The following is a 21,606-nucleotide window of genomic DNA, read 5'->3' as shown; positions in this document are numbered from 1 at the left end:
AGGAGCATATAGGCTAAGCGGATTCAGCTTTTTTTTTTCCGCCGATTTTGTTGTCAATGTTTTTCATAAAATTAAACTGCATTTGCTTTGTTACTGTTCACATGTGTGGTGCAGTCACATTCACATAGCCTATAAGTAAACATTAAGTTTGAATGATTTACTGAGCTGGCGTTACTTTTTTCAAACCACACACCGCATGTCGGCTATTTCAGCACCACGCGCCATGTCCACCTACTTATCACTATGAGGGGTTCAGCGTCAGTGCACCCCGCTCTGTTACTGTCGCATAGTTGTAGCCAATAAAGGCCTATATGTAGGCTATATAGGCTATTATATATCATTTATATACCTAATACCAACATCAAAATAGATTGTATGCCTCTACAAATCATATTACACCAGGTAAAATCCGTCACAACTTGGAATAAATTTAAAAAAGAACTTTAATCCCTGTGGGTATACTGTGATTTTTCCCTCCCAGCCTCATATCGTTCATAAAAATAAATCTGCGCTCCCTGTCTAACGTTATATATATCTAACATTAAATGTTGTGTGGCTGATCTGTGCATGATAGTGCTGCATTTTGACATATTTCATGTCGCATCTCCCCCCGTTGATGGTATATGACGCTATAGTCAGTCGCAATGGTCCAAAAGTCAAGTGCTTCGTAACACAGACGGGGTGAATTTCATGAATGCAAGTGAAAGTTCTGTCACAAAACGCTGTTACGTATCCTCACACATTTTTAAGTGGGTGTATGGAAATCCTTGGCCTTTCCTAGTGGGTATACGGCGTAGTCCTGCGTGTCACCTAGACTACACCACTGGCCCTACTTCGTATTGATCTTTCTGTGTGTGTGTGTGTGTGTGTGTGTGTAATGCGCGTTCCGCATGTTCCGCTGCAGCTGTAGGATATTGGTATTTGATCACCTTCTATATAAAATCACCTGCTCGGCTTTAATGACTTAACCGCTATTTAAGAAATTATAATTGTTGCCACCCTCTAGTTTTTGGTGAAATTACGTCTTTGTTTTGAGTGCCAGTGCGCGTTTTATGCGCGTGCATGCGGAAAAAAAAGAGAAAGAGGAACGCTCCGCCACCAATGTGAAAAATCCTGGAGGAAACACTGGATACGGTCATGTGAAAAAGCTTTCTTGAAAGGCTTCTTTAATCAGAAAGAACATTGTAGATGCGTATGAGTCTGGGAAGAGTTTTAAAAAGATCTCTAAACAATTAGAAGTCAGCCATTCCACTGTCTGGAAAATCATTTACAAGTGGAGAACATTTAAAACAACTGCCAACATGGCCATGTCAGGCCATCATAGCAAGTTCAGCTCAAGAGCAAGACCATATGTCCATATTTCTTAAAAAAGAAAAAACTACATATTTCATGGGGTGTCCTAATCTTTTCACATGACTGCAGACCTGCCCCTCCTGACGTGCTGCTCAGCTGTACCTACTGCTCCGGCTGTGACTTCTGGGACTGGAAGTGCTGCGACTAGATGAGCGGTAGGACCTGCGGGGGGGACAGGAACAGGGGCGGGGGTACAGATATAACTCACAATAAACAAACAAAGATGTGTTGATCTCCACAAAAGAAGGGAGAGCAAAGTAAGAGGGGAGTAAAGTTGGAAACACTTAGATAAAGATTTCAACGTGGTGTAGTTCAAGTTCTCTCCTTTAGAAGTGAGATCTGACGCTACCAGGAGTAGGGGGAGGGGGAGGGATGCGCAGGTACCCGTCACCTGAGTGGTGTGTAGGGGTCACCTGGAGGCTGTGTAGGGGTCACCTGAGTGGTGTGTAGGGGTCACCTGGGTGGTGTGTAGGGGTCACCTGGGGGCTGTGTAGGGGTCACCTGGGGGCTGTGCAGGGGTCACCTGGGGGCTGTGTAGGGGTCACCTGAGTGGTGTGTAGGGGTCACCTGAGTGGTGTGTAGGGGTCACCTGAGTGGTGTGCAGGGGTCACCTGAGTGGTGTGCAGGGGTCACCTGAGTGGTGTGTAGGGGTCACCTGAGTGGCGTGCAGGGGTCACCTGGGGGCTGTGCCTCTTACCTGGAGCGGCGGTCTGAGCTCCTGTAGCTGTCACTCCGCCTGTGCCCTCGTCTACTGCTCGCGCTCCGGCTGTGACTGGAGTCACTGTCATAAGAGTCCGACCTGCATCACCATAACGCCAGATAAGAACCATGGCAGTAACATATGTTATTACTAGAATGTTACATAAAAAAATAAATAATAATATGACTTTACAGAAATATACAGTACATGACCGTTACATGCATGTCCTACTAGGATGCTACACTTGTAGGAGTTCAGTAGTCTACAAACCTGGCCCGGCGGTGTCGCTTATGAGAGCGACCTCTGGAATGGCTTCTACTGTATGTCCGACTGTTAGAGACAATTCAAAGAATCAGTCAGAGAGATCAGTTTTGAAGACAACGTTCAATCTGTGTTAAAGTGAACTAGTTTAGCATTAGTTGGAATATATATTATGCCATTTTGGGATACTCAGTTCATCATTCAGTCTTATTTAGTAGTGTCTCTGTTCTATATATGATCTCTATATTATAATAATAATAATAATAATAATAATAATAATAATAATAATAATAGCTAGGGTTAGGGTTAACCCTAAATCAAAGTCTAGGCCAGCCGATCACTATGGTCTGCTTTAAAAGCAACAGGCCTCAGACTGTCAGGAAGAGAGTTCCAGAGGTGTGGTGCATGAAAAGAAAAGGCCTGGTCCCTCATTGTAAACATGTTGATGTGTTCAGCAGCCTGCTGGTGTTTGGGGGCATACCTGCGACTCCTGTAGCTGCTGCTGCGTGAGCGCGAGCGTCTTCTGCCATACCTCCTCCGACTGCGACTCCTATTAGCAAAGGGGTTTTACCATCACACACACATCATTTTAGGAAGTTCACATTTTATTTCGGCCCTTGTTATGATTGCACTATTAACCTGTAGCTGACAAACTGAAAGGTATAAATTATTTTTCAAATGACAAACAAAAATGACACTTATCATGGTCATGTATTCGTTTATCTGTCAGTTATCATGTGTAACGAAACCGATGCAAGCATCTGCAGTCCATGGTTAGTTACCCACATTATCACCAGTGTTGCCACAGTTACTTTGAAAAAGTATTCTGATTACTGATTACTGATTACTCCTTTAAAAAGTAATCTAGTTACTTTACTGATTACTTGATTTTAAAAGTAACTAAGTTAGATTACTAGTTACTTTTTTAGTTACTATTGGCAGCTGCCTAGGCACCCGACCGCCCCGCAACATAAAAATGAAAACTGGTTTTGCCAAAACTCACTTTATTTTAACAGTAACTTAAATTACATAATTAAACTTTAAACAATAACTTAAAACAACAAAATAAAGAGTCTTTCTTTGCCTCCCTCTCAGTATATAGATGGATGTAGGCAGGTTGTGATAGGCCAGACACGGATGAATAGATGGATGTAGCACGGTTGTGATAGGCCAGACACGGATGAATAGATGGATGTAGCACGATTGTGATAGGCCAGACACGGATTAATAGATGGAGGTAGCACGGTTGTGATAGGCCAGACATGGATGAATAGATGGATGTAGCACGGTTGTGATAGGCCAGACACGGATGAATAGATGGATGTAGGCAGGTTGTGTAGGCTACGCTTCTGTTTACACTGTGCAATCAGCGTGGTGATACACGTGAGCGATTCTGCTGCACCTCGTGTTGAAAACGTGGGCACTGACGTCACTCCCCAAGACGCGAGAAAAGCAATAAATGTTTGTTTACTATCGAACATTACAAAGAAATACTGCATTTAGCCTAAGTTATGAGGTAGTAACGCAATAGTAACGCACAGTCACTTGAATAAGTAACTTTAATCCGATTACTGATTTGGAAATAGTATCGCGATAGAATACTTCGTTACTGAGAAAAGTAATCAGATTAGAGTAACGCGATACTTAGTATCGCGTTACCGGCATCACTGATTATCACACAGTATCACCTTCCTCAATCAAACAAAGGAGGTGTTTCTCTGACCTGGAGGAGTAGCTGGAGCTCCTGGACCTGCTCCTGGACCTGCTGTAGGAGTGGGACCGACCTCTGGAGCGCGACCTGGGACTGGACGCAGAGCGAGACTTCCTAGGAGAACGGCTGCGGGACTCGCTCCTGTTCCCTGCTGCTGATGGGGACCTCTCCTCACTGGAGCTGTCCTGGTTCCTAGGCCTCTGATTCAGCCGGGCCGTCTTACGGACCTCGTCAAACAGCGACCCTGGCCGGACCCGGCTCTTACTCTTGATCTCCATCCTGACAGCTTGGTTGTTGTCTGGCTTGTGCTCTTGTGGTCTGGTTCTCTTCATGACAACAGGGGACAGATTCACTGCCTGTAGAGCTGACATACCTTTCAGAGGCTTCCATTTGAGGTCAGCTACAGGTCCAGTAACATTTACTGGGACAATTTCCACATGCTGCCCGGTAACTAGCATCACAGGAGCAACAGTGTCTGAAGATTGCTGTTCTTTGATATGCAGCGGAGAGAGGACGTCTATGCTTTTTATGTTGATTTCAGGGGTGTTGTTTGAGAGAGCATGAGGGCCTGGTGGCTCTGTGATGGTTTCTTGGATGTTGTGCTCTGGGGTGCATATCTCCATATCATCTAATGTCTCTGGTTGGTCTGGGATCTTTGGTAACCTTGCATTATTAGCATCCATTTTATTAGCAGTATGATTTTGAGGTACAGTGTATTTTGGGTTTGCATGAATGGATTGCTTTGCGCTCTGCTTTTTGGTAATTTCTCCCCCATCAATGCTACAAACGGTCTGTATTGAACCATTTTTGTTTGAGGAAGTGGGACTTTTCTCCTTTTTCTCCTCATTGTTCAGTGGGGACTTGCCTAACCTTCCTCCTCTGACTCTATTAAGGCCATCCTTCACAGCAACATGTTTCGGGTCCATTCCTTTCTCTTTTTGCGGATCCTCTTCCTCCTCTTCCTCCCCAAACTCCAGTGGTGGCTGCCAGTGAAAGGTTTCTTTCAGCTTGTGATGTTTTCTTTTGGTTCTCTTGTCTTTGCCCTTAGATCGATGAGACCCAGACTTCCCAGAGCTCCTCCTCTTGTGTTTATGCTTTCGTTTGGATTTCTTCCTGCTCTTGTGTCTCTCTGCCTCTATGACTCGGTCGGGGCTTTCCTTCAATAGGCTGTTGGTATTCACAGGAGCAGTCGTAGGCAACAGAGCATCAGATGCCGCTTTGCCCATTTTGCTGTGAGACAATGGTAAGGCTTCATGTTCTGACTCGGAGCTAGCCTCACCCTCCTCTTTCTCAGAGACATGCTTCAGCTCAGCTGCCACCGTCTTTGTTGGCCCCTTCTCAGAGTCACTCTCAGAGTCCCATCCAGCGAGGGCCACCAGCCTCCTTTCAGGAAGTCCACCTGCTCTAGTTCCTTGCTTAGAACTCTTCAACAAGTTGCTCGTACTGTTCTTTTTACCAAGTTTATCCCCATCACTGTCCCATTCAGATTTATTATTGTGCTCCTCCAGTGTCAATGATATGTTTGATTTGTGACCCTTTCTATCTATTGCCTGAGAACCAACCTTTTCTAATAAGGCCTCAACAGTGCTCTGTCCCTTGGAGCCATTGTGTCTGACACCAGGACTATGCTCACTGCCTCTGCCATCCTCTGCCAAGTGATTTTGGGCTTCAGGCAGTGTAACATATTTATCCACATTCTTGACCCTTTTTAGGGAGCCGTAATACTGCTTCCATCCCTTGTCTAAGGACTTCTTCTTGCCGCTGCCTTTCCTGTGGGAGTCATGAGAGCCAGACCTGCTATAGGAGGATGACCTGCTGTGGGACTGAGCAGGGGATCGCAATCTGGAACAACCTCTGCTTCTGGAGCGACTGTGAGACCGGCTGTAGGATCTGCTCCTGGAGGACCCGCTGTGTGAACGTCTCTCGTGTCTGTTGCTTTTATGGCCACGGTCCATTTCCCTGTCAGGGATGTCTGGGTGACCCTTCTGTGAGGTGGAGGATGTACTCTCCTTCTCTGCTGCTCTGCTAGCTGCTTGGCCGGTGGGGGCAAGAGAGGCAGGGGTGGTCTTGGTCTTGACTGCCTCGATGCGGACATAAGAGGATTTCCAGGGCTTCTGACCAGGTTTCCAGCGAGAAGGTGGGGGGCTGTCACTCATGGGGATCACGGATACACTTTCAGGGGCTGGGGTAGTGGGCACAGGGGTGGCTTTGGTCTCTGCATCCTTCACTGACACCTGGACGAAGGCCTCTGGCTTTGGCTCGATGAAGTTAGCCAGCTTCCTGGAGGATCTGAATTTGTTCTTCTCTCTAGACCTAGATCTGTATCTGGACCTAGATCTGGATTGAGACTTTGCCCGGGACTTGGATCTAGACAGGGACCTGCTTCTAGATCGGGAGAGACTCCTGGATCTTGAGGAGGACCTGAACCTCCCACGGGATCTGGAGTGACTGGGTGTGTAGGACCTCGAGTAGGAGCGTGAGTCTTTGGAGGAGGGGGAGGAGTGGTGCCTCCTGCCTGAGCTCTGCTTCCTGGGGATGTGTCGGTGGATGGAAGGGGAGCGGGACAGAGAATGGGACTTTCTTTCCTGGTGACTGGACATCTTTGACCTTCTGCCAGAGGACAACGACCTCTCGCCTTCTGAGACAGAGGATTCTTTCGGCTGGCTCATGGCGCTTTTGTGTCTCTTGGCATGTTTGCGTTTTTTGGCCTTCTTACGCTTGGCCTTTTTCTTCTCTTTCTTGAGCTGGTGGTGCTGACTGGACCTCTCAGAGCTGTGGTCCGAGGAGCACCTGGACCTCTCAGAGCTGTGGTCCGAGGAGCACTCGGGCGGTTTGGACCATGGAGAATTGCTTCTGTCATCCCATCTGCTTGAGGAAAATGTATTCATTCTGTTAAGTCAGAACTCTTAATCAACTCTGACAAGACTGTTTTTTATTCATACAAAATTAAAGAGGATGTCTGGTGGTGCTTAAAACGCTTACAGTGTAAGGTTGGATGGAAAGCTTTTAATTACCATTCACACAAACTTTGGATCTGATTACACTGCTTCTGTCTCTGACTCTTCACAGTGGTAGTCAGGACAAGTGCGTCTACTGCTTAACATGAATTATCATACAAAGTCATTATGCAAAATATGAAAAGGTGCCATACCTGTCTCCTTTGCTCCATCTCTCCACACTGGGTGGTTGATAAGTCTTGGTTCTCTGCATCTCCTCCTTCCAGTGTGGTGGAGTCTCACTACTCCCTTGCTCTTCTTCCGACGCAGAGCGGGATTTGGACCGCGGAGGAGTGTGGTATCTCTGCAGAAAGAATCAACTAGATTTGAATACATTGACCATAAAGTGCAACGGTGGCCATTGTCAGCAGACTTCAGTGCCTCCCCTTATTCTCTATTACTTTCTCCATATAGCTCACAAAGGGCATGATTACCTTATCTCCATGAAGTCAACATCAAAGGTTTGCTTTTGTGGGAAATAAAAATAATCTAACAGTGCAAAATGAGAGAGAGGTAGAGAGAGGTAGTTATACCAGGAACATAGGCAAAGGCAGATGTGAGAAAGAGGCACAGAGAGAGAGAGAGGCACAGAGAGAGAGAGAGGCATAGAGAGAGAGAGAGAGAAATTGGCAGGGATTTTAGTTAACGAGCCCGTTTGTCTTGGAGAGCTGGTGAATATTTATGCTATTTATGTCCTCAACATTGCAAAAGTTTGTCATGAGCATGAAAACCTTGTTTTCAGTTTTAGTAAGGGGAGTGTACCATTGTTCCTCTGCCTTTGATTTTCCGTCCAGACTTTGTGACCGCCGGCTTAAGGTCGTATGGAAGCGAGGACACCTCTTGCTCAGTTCTGAAATAGACAAATCATTTTTTATCATCAGTTTTAACCAAATAGGACATCATTCAAATTCCATGTAATTTGAGTTAGGTCACCAGCATTTCAATTAATGCCAATGTATGAACTGAAACATTTCAGTAGGGTTAGGGCAGAGGGTTATGCAGTAGGGTTATATATGTATATATAGGGGACTGACGTATGTATATAGTATATATATGTATATATAGGGGACTGACGTATGTATATAGTATATATATGTATATATAGAGGACTGACGTATGTATATAGTGTATATATGTATATATAGAGGACTGACGTATGTATATAGTATATATATGTGTATATATAGGGGACTGACGTAGGTATACCAGTGTTTCCTCTACATGCATTTCATCGTGGCGGGCCGCCACGATGGAATTTCCTCCGCCACCATTCAGATTTCTCAAAAAAAAAAAAAAAAAAAGATTTAGGCCGCTTTTCAGACCTTCACATCGCTAGACACACCCACAAGCGCGAAGCGACGCGCTTGCAAAACTGTTTTGTGATTGGTCGAATACATCTAGGCTGCGTGTAGTCTACAAACTACTTCAAATGTTACAATATGCGCGACGACGGTGCTGGATCCTGGATCTGTGCATCGGTGTGCAGGAAGAACACGGAGCAGGCGCCAGACCAGACTAGATGATCGTGGAGTGAAGATATTATGAAAGTGTACGTGCTTGTCGATCACCCGTCGCATCGCGTACGCTTTAATAATCTCTTCACTCCACAATCATCTAGTCTGGTCTGGCGCCTGCTCCGTCTGTTTTTCTTCCTGCACACAGGTAAACAGATCCAGGATCCAGCAGCGTCTTCGGGCTCGCGCAAACAAACCCGGCGAATTTTTTTACTTGCCCCAGGCAAGCGTTACTGTTGAACCCTGCTGATACATGATTCTTCCCTGCACATTGACAATGTTTTCTCTCTCCTCTTTCTTCTGCGTTGTGAAGGGATCCACTGCAGCGTACACGAAAAGCGGCTACTGTGTCAACCGCTTCCCATAATAGTTACAACAACCATAAAGCCTCCATAATGATAATGAAAAGAAGGGGAGACGAATTTTTTATTGACAACGGAATTACATGCTGGAAAAACATGCAGACACAGACAATAAGAGACACACGGGAGAAGTACGGGAAAACATTTAATTTTTTTGGGCCATCCTCGAGTTTTGGCTGAAATTACGTCGTTGTTTTGAGCGCGCGTGCACGCGGAAAAAATCGCCAGGTCAACGCTACCCGCCACCATTGTAAAAATTCCTGGAGGAAACACTGTATATAGTATATATATGTATATATAGAGGACTGACATGTATATAGTATATATATATGTATATATAGAGGACTGACGTGCATGTATATAGTATATATATGTAAAAATAGAGGACTGACATGCATGTATATAGTATATACAGGTGCTGGTCATATAATTAGAATATCATCAAAAAGTTGATTTATTTCAGTAATTCCATTCAAAAAGTGAAACTTGTATAATGTATACATTCATTCCACATAGACTGATATATTTCAAGTGTTTATTGCTTTTAATTTGGATGATTATTACTGACAACTAATGAAAACCCCAAATTTTGTATCTCAGAAAATTAGAATATTGTGAAAAGGTTCAATATTGAAGACCCCTGGTGCCACACTCTAATCAGCTAATGAACTAAAAACACCTGCAAACACCTTTAAATGGTCCCTCAGTCCAGTTCTGTAGGCTACACAATCATGGGGAAGACTGCTGACCTGACAGTTGTCCAAAAGACGACCATTGACACCTTGCACAAGGAGGGCAAGACACAAAAGGGTCATTGCTAAAGAGGCTGGCTGTTCACAGAGCTCTGTGTCCAAGCAAATTAATAGAGAGGCGAAGGGAAGGAAAAGATGTGGTAAAAAACAGTGTACAAGCAATAGGGATAACCCGGAGAGGATTGTGAAACAAAGCCGATTCAAAAGAGACGTATGCAAGACATGGGTTTCAGCTGTCGCATTCCTTGTGTCAAGCCACTCTTCAACAAGAGACAGCGTCAGAAGCGTCTCGTCTGGGCTAAAGACAAAAAGGACTGGACTGCTGCTGAGTGGTCCAAAGTTATGTTCTCTGATGAAAGTACATTTTGCATTTCCTTTGGAAATCAAGGTCCCAGAGTCTGGAGAAAGAGAGGAGAGGCACAGAATCCACGTTGCTTGAAGTCCAGCGTAAAGTTTCCACCGTCAGTGATGGTTTGGGGTGCCATGTCATCTGCTGGTGTTGGTCCACTGTGTTTTCTGAGGTCCAGGGTCAACGCAGCCGTCTACCAGGAAGTTTTAGAGCACTTCATGCTTCCTGCTGCTGACCAACTTTATGGAGATGCAGATTTCATTTTCCAACAGGACTTGGCACCTGCACACAGTGCCAAAGCTACCAGTACCTGGTTTAAGGACCATGGTATCCCTGTTCTTAATTGGCCAGCAAACTCGCCTGACCTTAGCCCCATAGAAAATCTATGGGGTATTGTGAAGAGGAAGATGCGTTGGCCAACATTTAAAAAAAAACTTGTTTTGTATTGGTCTTAAGTAATATTCTAATTTTCTGAGATACTGAATTTGGGGTTTTCATTAGTTGTCAGTAATAATCATCAAAATTAAAAGCAATAAACACTTGAAATATATCAGTCTGTGTGGAATGAATGTACACATTATACAAGTTTCACTTTTTGAATGGAATTACTGAAATAAATCAACTTTTTGATGATATTCTAATTATATGACCAGCACCTGTATATGCAGTGTTTCCTCTATATGCATTTATTGGTGGCGGGCCGCCACGAATGAATTCCCTCCGCCACAAATTGATTCAGTCCACTAAAAAATAAAAAAATAATCCACCTCTGAACATTTTAGCTGATTAAAATATATCTGATCCTAGATCAGCGCTATAATGGATGTTGACTAAAAATGCACCTACATCCACGCCCATCTCTCTCTAACCACTGATCCAAAATCAGATTAATGACATTAAACATTTAGTTGACGACGTGACACAAGGGCTACTCCTGATTGGTCTAAATGTGAACCGGCATGAGAACCGTGCAGACTCAACCATCCCTGCTCAAAAACTGTCGCAAGTAGAAGAACTCGCGCAAGTTGGAAATACTCGGAAACTTTCGCCAAGTTGGACATACTTTTCCTGTTGTGTTTGAGACGGAGCCAAGACTGCTCGTTTGGAAGGACATTGGATCCGTGAGTAACGTGAACCTTTATATTCTGTATATTATTTGTATTTTTTTGCCATCCTCCCTCTAGTTTTGGTTGAAATTAGGTCGTTGTTTTGAGCGCGCGTGCGCGTTTCATGCGCATGGGCGTTTCATGCGCGTGTACGCGGAAAAAAAATTGCGGGCGCGGACAGGGCTCTCCGCCACTAATGTAAAAATTCCTGGAGGAAACACTGATATGTATATATAGAGGACTGACGTGCATGTATATAGTATATATATGTATATATAGGGGACTGACGTGTCTGGCTTGTCCTCTTGGGCTGGCACGTCGCGTCTCAACAGGAAGCGGTTCTCTGGCACGGGCGGGATCTCCTCTGGCCGCACCACAGGCTTCTCTCTCTTCACACACGGCTCCTTCCCTCCCTCCTCCTCCTTCCCTCCATCCTCCTCCTTCCCTCCCTCCTCCTCCTTCCCTCCCTCCTCCTCCTTCCCTCCATCCACAGGGCTGCGTGAGTACCGACAAAACACAAACAATGCAAAACATCATTGCCTTGAGCTGCTCTTGAAGAGGACCTGTTCCTGTTAGAATGGTGTTAGACACGGTGCTAAAAATCATCAGACAAGAATCTAGTGTAAAAACAACACTGATAGAATGACACAGACTTATCCTAGCAGGTTTGACACACATTGACAAGTGACAACGCACCTTCTTGGACGAGACGGCACCCTCTCATTATGGCTCTCCCTCCTGGCCTCTCTTCGTCTCTTCTTTAAGTGCTTGCTCTTTGAGTGTCTCTTGTGCCTGCGATGTCTGTACTTGTCACCTGACTCACTTGCAGACTCCATGGAAGAGTTCTGAGATGACGAACTGAGGGAGGAGTCTGCGGAACGGGAGGTTCTTTTCCTCTTGGCCTCGAGTACTAAAGGAGAGGGAGGACGAGCATATGTACTGTAACACACCATCAGAAACATCAGTTTCACTTCATTTATATAACGAATCAAAGCATAGGATACTATAACAAACAATTCTGGGGTACATAATCAAGGCGTATCCTGTGTTTCCCAAAATACCTTTTAGACCTTTTTTAGACCTCTTTGAATATAATTTTAGACCTATTCGTGACACCATGTGATAGCTTTTTGTCATCCTCGAGGTGATGAAATTAGGGATTTCACTGCCATACAGACAAAAAAGTCTGAAGGATAATTAATATAAAATAAATATAATATAAATAAATATAAATTAAAAAGTCCCATAATTACATTTTAATTTCCACGTAAATAGATGTGGTCAGACTGATTTCCTTGCAGGACAAGCTCATCTAATTTTCTATACCTAGCACCTCATTGCTGGATTTTAGACTATAAGGCTTTTTAAGACCAGCGCAGGAACCCTGATATACAGTAAGCACTGATTTTCAAGTTGGTGAGAAAAACAGTTGCTTTGTTTTACAGTTGCATTGCAGCCTATATATACATTGATTTACTACGCCCCTGGCATCAGTCCCATTATGTTTTCCTTGAAGCAAAAATAAACAGGGCCACGCGAGAGGTGACGACAAGTTCAAATGCCTGCAGTCACTTCCAGGGTGGCATTATGTTGCCATAATAGAGGCTTCTTTTAGCTAGGTTTGAGTCCATAAAAGCAGGCCTATCACAGAGACATAACACAGGGGCAGCTGCCAACTCAACTCCGCACAGATCGCATCACTGATCCTCACTGAATGGGAGATCAGGTTACAGGCCCTGCTCTAATGCCAGGCCGAATAAAACGCCAGCCTCAAAATGCCATCCTCTTACTGGATGAACTCTAAAAAGTGACCCAGTTTCAATGATGGGCAACATAGAGCCTTTCTGCACAGGGGACTAAGATAAAACAGCACAGGGCTATTTATAGAGTCTCTGAAATCCATTGTGGTGCAACTATTCACAACAACAACAACAACAACAACAACAACAACAACAACAACAACAACAGGCCTGTCTGCTTGGTAGGGAAGGGAATCCAAAATCCTTTAAGCTAATTACTTGACCATGGTCATCTAGATAGTCACATTAGGCCTAATTGAATGTACAAAACTGTATCAGTACGTTGGAAATATGCCGCGTATGACGCATGAGAACAATTTGAAGAAGTCAACCCACTTCAGTCATTGCTCATGAGTGGTGGTTAGGGATGATAAGAACATAGCGGAGGAAGGGAGAGTGGTCCTACCGTCGTTAGCAGACTTTGTGATCAGCTGTCCACAGTCGATCACTCTGACGTCAGCGTAGGGTCTGCTGGCTGAGTCGGTCTTCAGCCCCTCAACCCTCTTGATCACCTCGAAGCCAGAGATGACCAGGCCAAACACCACATGGACTCTGCACGGGGGCACAGAGGATTTCAGAAAAAGTTGTCACCTCACAGTCTATACTGTAATGCACAACAAGTAATTAGTCTATGGGCCACATCCATTCCAAATAACTTCCTGCCCCTATGGGGATATAGTTGACATATCTTAAATGATACTCTTGGGTAGGGCTGGGACGACGCGTCGACGTAGTCGACGTAATCGACTACGTCAATACGTCGACTTGCGTAACGTGCATCGGTGCGTCGCAAATAAACAACATGGCTGCGACCAGTGGAAACATGGAGGAGGCTACTAGCTAATGTTACACAAGCAATGTAGCTCACCACAGTTTGTATGTCTTGTCTTCTGGTGTTAGTAACGTTAGCTATGTAGCTGGCTAGCTACGGTAGCCTATTGTAATTGTGGTGCTCGCACCTACGTTATCTAGCTCGTAGCTCGCATGCTACGTTAGCATCAATTTAGCTAATCATAACATAGCAGCGAGAGTAACGTTAGCTAGCCATGTAGCTACTAGCTAGCTGTGTTGTGGTGATGGACAGACTTCTAAATGGCCAGGGTTTTTCCTGCATAGAGAATTATGAGGCGGCCGCCATATTCCGCCTCCAGCTCTCGACAAACTGACGGTCGTATTTTCTACAAGCGTTGCACTCTGTGGATTTCTGTAATTTCTAACTGCAATTGCGGCACTGCGCCGACGTGGTGTCGGGGGCGCTGTTTCGCAAATAAGTTAGATTTCGTTTTTGCTAGCGAAATAGCTGATAGTTGATGTTGACTGCTCAAGGAGAATACATATTTGAAAGTACAGAATGCCTGAGAGCCTTATATTACATTATATTTTTAATGGTCATCTGGTGCCTGAATAATGTGTTTTCCTTTACATAAATAATGACATTTCCACCATAAATTGATGCAGAAAGGGCACAAATTGGTCCATATCAATTCACCAGAATGCAAGAAATTAGGTGTTTGATGTTTAAGGACCCCCAGACAGCCCTGCTTCATGGGTCCCCCCCGATGTCAAACACCACTGGTACCACGTCCGCCTCATTTTGAGCCAGGAAAAACCCTGATGGCCATGTTGGCATTCAAGTTGGCTAAACATAGCAGTGAGTCTGCCCTGTGTCTGGGGCTGTTTGACAGAGGCAGTTACAGTAGTAGTAGTAGTAGTAGTAGCAGGTCGCCGAATTAAAAGTGTCTGTGTTTAATTGCGGGCCCACAGACAGCCCCCATACATCAGCTGATCATTTAAAGGGGCGGCCGTCTGAGTAATGTGCATGTCACACGCTGCTTTGTTTTATAAGAGCAGCAGCTATTACCCAGAGTGCTTTATAAAGACACTGTTAAACAGAGAGAGACAATACAGCCATTATTTTTGGGGAAATTAAGGGATACATTAATCGAACAGCAAAAATAATAATCGTTAGACCAACCGTTAAATTAGTCGTTAGAGTAACCGACTAACCGGAAAAATAATCGCTAGATTAATCGTTAGAAAAATAGTCGTTAGGGACAGCCCTACTCTCGGGTGTACTTTTTTTGAGTAAGTAAACATGCAGAGGTCAAAAAAAGAGTCAAAAGAGCCAGACTTACTCATCTAGATGAGGTGCCATCTTTGTGGTGCTATTTGAGGAAGAGCAACACATTCATTGAGCACAGATCAGTTCATCAACCATGGTCAACGGTGGAGTCATGGAAACAAAGGGAGAAAAGACAAGAGAGAGAATGAGAACGAGAGAGATAACTTCAACGAAAACAAAGGTGCAACCATGAGGACAATGTGCATTCATCTGCAACAGATGTCTCTGAAATCTTTATTTCAGAAATAAGTCAATTACCAGCAGTTGTCCAATAACAGTACTCTCGTGCTTAAGGGAAAAGGCTAAAAAGGGTAAAATAGCCAAAGATAGGTCTGCGTGTTCAGGTACAGGAACTGTAAGCAGCCAAACCTTAAAAACAAGTACCATGTCAGAGCAGTGTGATGTGCCATCATATGGATCAAATGACAAACATGCTTGAATTGCACAAATTAGGCTTGTTTGTCTTCAATAACATTTCATATACTGTACAGAAGATGGATGAATTCTACATTGTAACATGACATGTTGGCTAAATTCTGTTGCTGGCCTGTTGGCAATCTGCTGGCAATCTGTCATTGACTTGAGTTAACCAACATTGGTGAGCTCTCCCAATTTAAACACTCAATAGAGAATTCATTTTGAAGAGAGGAGGGTTGGCTCATACAGACTACTGAATGATAAATCAATAAGAATAAAATAAAATAAAAACAGTCAGGAGAGAGAAACACAGCCTTGGAGAGACACATTACCTTGGAAGAGCAGGATGCTAGAGTTTCTGCAAATTTTACACAAAAACGGCAAGAGAAAAATTGTAACACATTTGTAGACAAAAAGAAGAACTCCATGTCTCTCTGCACTACCAATATTGACGTTCACACTGCTATTCTGTTCTGCAGGGCTTCAAAACAAAGTACATGGAAATAGGGCTGTGCTAGGGGCCAGATAACCTAAAATGAACCAGACTTTAACAAAAAACCTTTTTTCTTTTTATTTATCATGCGGAAAAGACTTCTAGAATAAAATATAACATACTTGAGAAGAGCAAAACATTAGCTACAATCCTTGGTCTAATCTTTGTCTTTCTTCTCAAATATTTGGTTTATGTTATCCAATCTACTGTACCCCACTACGGTGAAGTATATCTAATCAACTCCGAACAGAAAATCTTAGGCTAAACAGGACAAGAGTCTGATTACTAATTCATAATTCACTTGGCCTACAGAAAAACGCATAGCAACATATAAAAAATACAGTTGAGTCTGCAGGTATGCAGAGGCTTATCAGGAAGGGAAAAGGGCACAGACACGCATCACATGACTGTGGACGGGAATGTTACTCACATGAAGAACTGGGAACCATTGGTGTCTTTCCCACGGTTGGCCATGGACAGGAGGAATGCTCTGTCATGTTTGAGAATGAAGTTCTCGTCTGTAGGAGAGAGAGAGAGAGGGGAGGGGACTGTGATCATTAATTCTTCACTGAATTAAGCTGGAGGTGGTCAGAGGGTGAAAGAGATAGGCCACGGTCAAGTTTTGCCCATTATATTAGTCCAGCCTAACAACTGACTGAGTGCTACTGCTATTTTCCCCCCTATGCTAAATAATACCTAATCAATCTACATTAACCTTGAGTGTGACTACAGTACATCATCTTCATCCAATAGCTTACGCTGTCCAAATTTGAGAATAATGAAATCATGTTTTTTTTTAAAGACTCAACATTTCTTTCGAAATTTGTCAGACGAACTCAGCCGTAACTAAATGTTTCAGGAAGGACTGGGGACTTTCAAAACCAATTTAAAATGTGTGCAATCTAAGAGTCTTTCCAGCAACTAAATCATACCAGTTCTCAAAAGATGTCTCTTAACTGGCAGGCTACTGCTTATAGTTTATAAATGTACCTTTCCCAGCAATCCAATGGACAGTAAACCCATAAAATAAGCAAAGCTTGAGTGGCTCTGGTCTACTGTAAGTGAGGCATGGAGAGACAGAATAGTGGAAAGCCCCTCAAGTCTGACATTGATACACACATTGATACACACACTAGTCACGGCAGACATTCTGGCCCTTTGATTCAACTGCAGGTGAAGGGGACAATGTTTACATTGTGTTACTGAGCTGTGTACATCTCTTACCTTCTCATTTTGCAAAAGACCACACTCTATAAATAAAAGAATATGTTGAAATTTTAGGCAGGAAGATTGGAGCTTTCAATAAAGAAAAATACCTAAAGCCTCCATGCTGATTCAGAAAAATCCACTACTTTGACCAAATAAAAGGTAGAGTTAAACAATAAAAACGTGAAGGTAACAGTAGTTGTTAAAACATATATCCACAGGAAACTCATGTTAGCACTATCTGCCCATGCAATTCTAGGTTCATGCTGAGGTAGTTAAGATGAAAGATATATGTGTAGATGTGAATTAAAACACTATCTAGCCACACTGTTTATGGGCTAAATACGTCTTTCCGTTTACCTTCAAAGTAGCCACCATATATGGACTCTCCTCCTCTTCCATTGCCTGTAGAGAACACAGTTTGAAGGTGAGTAACCCTTCCCCTTAGACAATATCAATCCCCCAATGTATTTAAGATGAAGCATATACTCAACTTTATTTAAGCCCAATTTATACTTCTGCGTAAAATCTACGGCGTAGCCTGCGTAGGCCCGGAGCCTACGCCGTAGGTTGACGCGCACCTCTCCAAAAATGTAACTACACGGCATACCTACGCAGACCGTAAGCACAGTGATTGGTCCGCTTGGTAGCACATGATTCCGACATGATTCCGACTCTCTCGTAGGCCAAAATGCGGAAGCCATGACAGAAATGTCATTTACTTTTTCTGTAATTACTTATTAATAAAGATTAGAAAAATAATGATAACCATCGTATTATCTTAGTTTAATGTAATTTCAATGCATTATAGAAATTTTCTTTACAAGCATAACAAAAAAAATCGCTATTATGCCGCTTTGAGTACACCGTTACAACGGAGCGCCCCATGGAAGCGTCAGGCACAGCCTTCCCATAAGGAGCGCGATTCACATTTACGAGATGTACAATCCTGTTTATTTAGAAATAAATGATTACCTGTGGCGTTTGACAGCGGATGATGATAGAGATATTTAATGTAAAGTTATCTATAAGAACTGTGATTGGTCCGCTTGGTAGCGTCACATTCCGACTCTCTCGTAAATGCGGAAGTCATGACAGAAATGTCATTTACTTTTTCTGTAATTACTTATTAATAAAGATTTGAAAAATTATGATAACCATCTTATTATCTTAGTTTGCTGCCATTTCAATGCATTATAGACATTTTTTGCTATTATTCCGCTATGAGTATACCGACCAACGCGACGCAGACCGACCAACGCAGAAGTATAAATTGGGAGAGCCCTTGCGTAGGCTACGGCGTAGCCGCGCGTAAATTTGACGCAGAAGTAGGCTACATACTTTACCGGGTAAATAACCCTAACCCCAATGTTTAAAAAATATATATATACACAACAGTAAAAATTTTCCATAGTAGATTACAGATTATATCATGGTAATAATGTCATATTTTATGTATACCTTCAGTGAAGTCACCTCCCTGGACCATGAAGTTCTTTACGACTCTGTGAAACGTGGAGCCTTTAAAGCACAGCTTTTTCCCTGTGGTTTTGCCAGTTCCTTTTTCACCTGCAAAGTGAGACAAAGTGTTACTTTGATCAAAGAAAACAAAATGTCTGAATTATATAGAACTGGCAATAAATGAAACTGTTTTGTAAGTATACGAAAGGGTCTGAAAAGAGATGGTGTCGTCTGCTGCTTTCAAAATCATTTGTTTCTGTTGGAAGGTGCCACGTGAGCTGAATGTATGCTTAACGACGCAATGAAACAGCATGAGGGGACGGGCCGGGTTCCATGAACCAGATGACCTTGTTCAGACATCCTCTCATTATGACCGCCACTCATTCCAACCTCAGAGGTCGTCCCCTTGAGGGCTAAAGGTCTGGAGACGGGATATTGAGCCATGGCTACCCCAGATGTGTGTGTCCTTTTTCACTGTACTAATGAAAGGTATGCGGGGGGGGGGTTCAGACCACAGGGCTGTACAGATGGACAGCTTTAAGGTTTGCAGAGATTTTTTTTTACTTCATGGCTCCAGCAGCTTTACAGGTTTTTGGTTTCCTATAAGCCACACAGCTCTTAAAAGAGATGCTTAAAAAAAAGCTTCCCGGGAGCCAGAGCATGCTGACAGAATGAGAGGGGGGGGGGGGGGGTGCGCTGGCAGAGGGAGGAGAGCGTAGCCAGCCTTCTCCCATGTCTGTCCTTGCCAGCCTCACATTCCCTTCCACCAGGTGGGGTGAAAAATGAGAGGGCTGATCGATCCCTGCCTTCTGCCCACAGATTTATGACCATCTCCAGGCAGACACCCCCCCCCCCAGTACACCCTGTCCCTGACTCAACCCTGACAGGGATGAGTGATATTGAGGAAGAGGACCACCGCCCCCTTCTTCCCAATGCATCTCTCTGCTATGTCACCAGGTGATTTATACTGTGCTTGATACATATACGGTTCCGTTTCTTTATTCAGGAAGTGTTATGGAAGGTTTTTGAGTAAGTGTGTGTGTGTGTGGGGGGGTTAAAAGGCTTCTATTGGTGAGACGCATATAGTATCAACTTACTAAAGCTAGCTTGATTGGATAAATGGAACACAACATTGATCTAAAGTATTCAATTATGTATGGTCAGCTGCATCCCCGTGGTATTCATTGAGGTAATGTGCTAAAAATGGTAATGGATAAAAAAAAAACTGAAAATACTGTAAACAGACTTGTTTAATCTCAAACAGGGAGGTTGGGGTTAATGATTAGGAACTTGCTTCCCATTGGGACACATGCTGGAATGATGAAACATGTATCAAAGAGCCTTTTGAGAACTTACCAGTGCACAAACAGAGGAAGTTTTTGCTCGTCTTGGGGCAAACATCAGAGAAGAGTTGAAAGACTATACGCCCAACTGCAATTGACAAAGAGCAATATTTTAATTAAAAAAAAACATTTAGGCTATATCAGTCTCTTTCTCCTTCTTTCCTCTCAAATCATGTCCTTGACTGGCAGTCTCAGTCGATATATATCTTCTAATGGCAGGTAACACTGTGTACAATCCAGAGAAAAGATATTGATAGTGATTTTTTAAAAGTTGAACCATAAGAGAAGAGGTTTGTACTCTGCTTGAAACTATAACAATAAACTACACAACAGTAACTAGGGCAGTAACTAAGTATCTTGAATACAGTAAAACAATTACTGTTGATATCAGCAGTCCTAGATTTATTCTAATATCCTGTTGTTGTTTTATAATGCATAATTAAAAGGAACCTGTGGTGAGGCCCAGACATACAAAAACCTCTGTGGCCAATCAGAACAAACCTCTGTGGCCAATCAAAACAAACCCGTTAGGGAGTGGGGGTGTTACAAAATTATGCACAATGAAGGCGTACTGTAAATTGCATTCTTGTACCAAAAGAATTATCTCCGTTTCTTAACAAAAATTAAGAACAGGCGAACTATCTGATGTTCGATCAATGGCCCCGAATGAAAAAGCTCTAGTTGTGCACACTGCACAGTACAGCATGCCACTTCTTTAACTAATTAGCTGGCTGCTAGGTACATCATTTGCTAAATTCACTAAGAATGAGAAGGTCAATGCTAGAATGGTTTTGAGAAAGTCCTCAAAAAGACATGAGGGAGTCAGACCCAATATCCCATCCATGAGTAAAGCCTGTACACCAATCAACAATAACCATTTCACCATTTTCAGAGATTCTATTATGAGAACTCACATTTTCTTATACCACCTCCCACTTGAATAGCTCAATTAAGATGAACCCACATCTAAAGGTGAATGACAAGACTCAGTAACATAGTCCTATGTCTGCACTGATCAGTGACTGGCATCTAGAACACGAATCAGACCTTGAGGCAACTCTTACCTGGCTCTCTGTTGAGCTCCACATCAAAGTAGCACTGAGGGCGGTCTTTCACCCCCATTTTGATCACAGTCTGGGCTACCTGCAAGAGAGAGCGTGGAAAACTGAGTGGAACTGGTACAGTGGAACAGTATCAGTGGAGTGTTCAGCTCCAAGTGGGGGCTACATTACCACCTCAGTCCCCTCTTTCTCACTGAATAATTGTCCTCTCGTTAAGGGTAGATCATACTGCGGAGTGTGTGTGTGTGTGTGAGAGAGAGAGAGAGAGAGAGAGAGAGAGAGAGAGAGAGAGAGAGAGAGAGAGAGAGAGAGAGAGAGAGAGAGAGAGAGAGAGAGAGAGAGAGAGAGAGAGAACTGCAGCAGAGAGTGGAAAAGCTCTCTCTCTCTCTCTCTCTCTCTCTCTCTCTCTCTCTCTCTCAGGAAACTCTATAGGGAAATGCCTTGTCTGGCAAAGATATGCAAATCCAAGCACAGCCCCCAAACCGCAAGTTTTTTTAATCCTCTCCGTCCTCCTGAGTGTCGTCATGTCAAAGCCGGGCCAGTAAAACGGTACAGAGCCAGCGACTGGACCTAGTTAACGACGTGGTGAAAGTTGGGTAA

The 21,606-nt window shown here is 43.5% G+C and overlaps 1 protein-coding gene across 1 annotated transcript; it reads right to left on the bottom strand.

Moving 5' to 3' along the window:
• Window positions 1-1,445: 1,445 nt before the first annotated feature.
• Window positions 1,446-21,067, bottom strand: nktr (natural killer cell triggering receptor; the record flags this gene model as incomplete). Its single annotated transcript, XM_080548905.1, has 17 exons — window positions 1,446-1,515; window positions 2,051-2,152; window positions 2,324-2,383; window positions 2,796-2,864; window positions 4,038-4,351; window positions 4,736-6,914; window positions 7,177-7,325; window positions 7,784-7,871; window positions 11,393-11,599; window positions 11,801-12,014; window positions 13,310-13,455; window positions 15,039-15,068; window positions 16,366-16,453; window positions 17,502-17,546; window positions 18,603-18,710; window positions 19,959-20,033; window positions 21,010-21,067. The coding sequence occupies 17 exons, from the start codon at window positions 21,065-21,067 to the stop codon at window positions 1,446-1,448; spliced, it is 4,002 nt and encodes a 1,333-aa protein (XP_080405031.1).
• Window positions 21,068-21,606: the final 539 nt, after the last annotated feature.

This window comes from Nansenia antarctica, assembly GCF_963989245.1.
Source record: "Nansenia antarctica genome assembly, chromosome: 19".
NCBI classification, from domain to species: domain Eukaryota; kingdom Metazoa; phylum Chordata; class Actinopteri; order Argentiniformes; family Microstomatidae; genus Nansenia; species Nansenia antarctica.
Note: the sequence above shows the minus strand (reverse complement) of the source record. Positions and strands in the feature narration are given on the sequence as shown.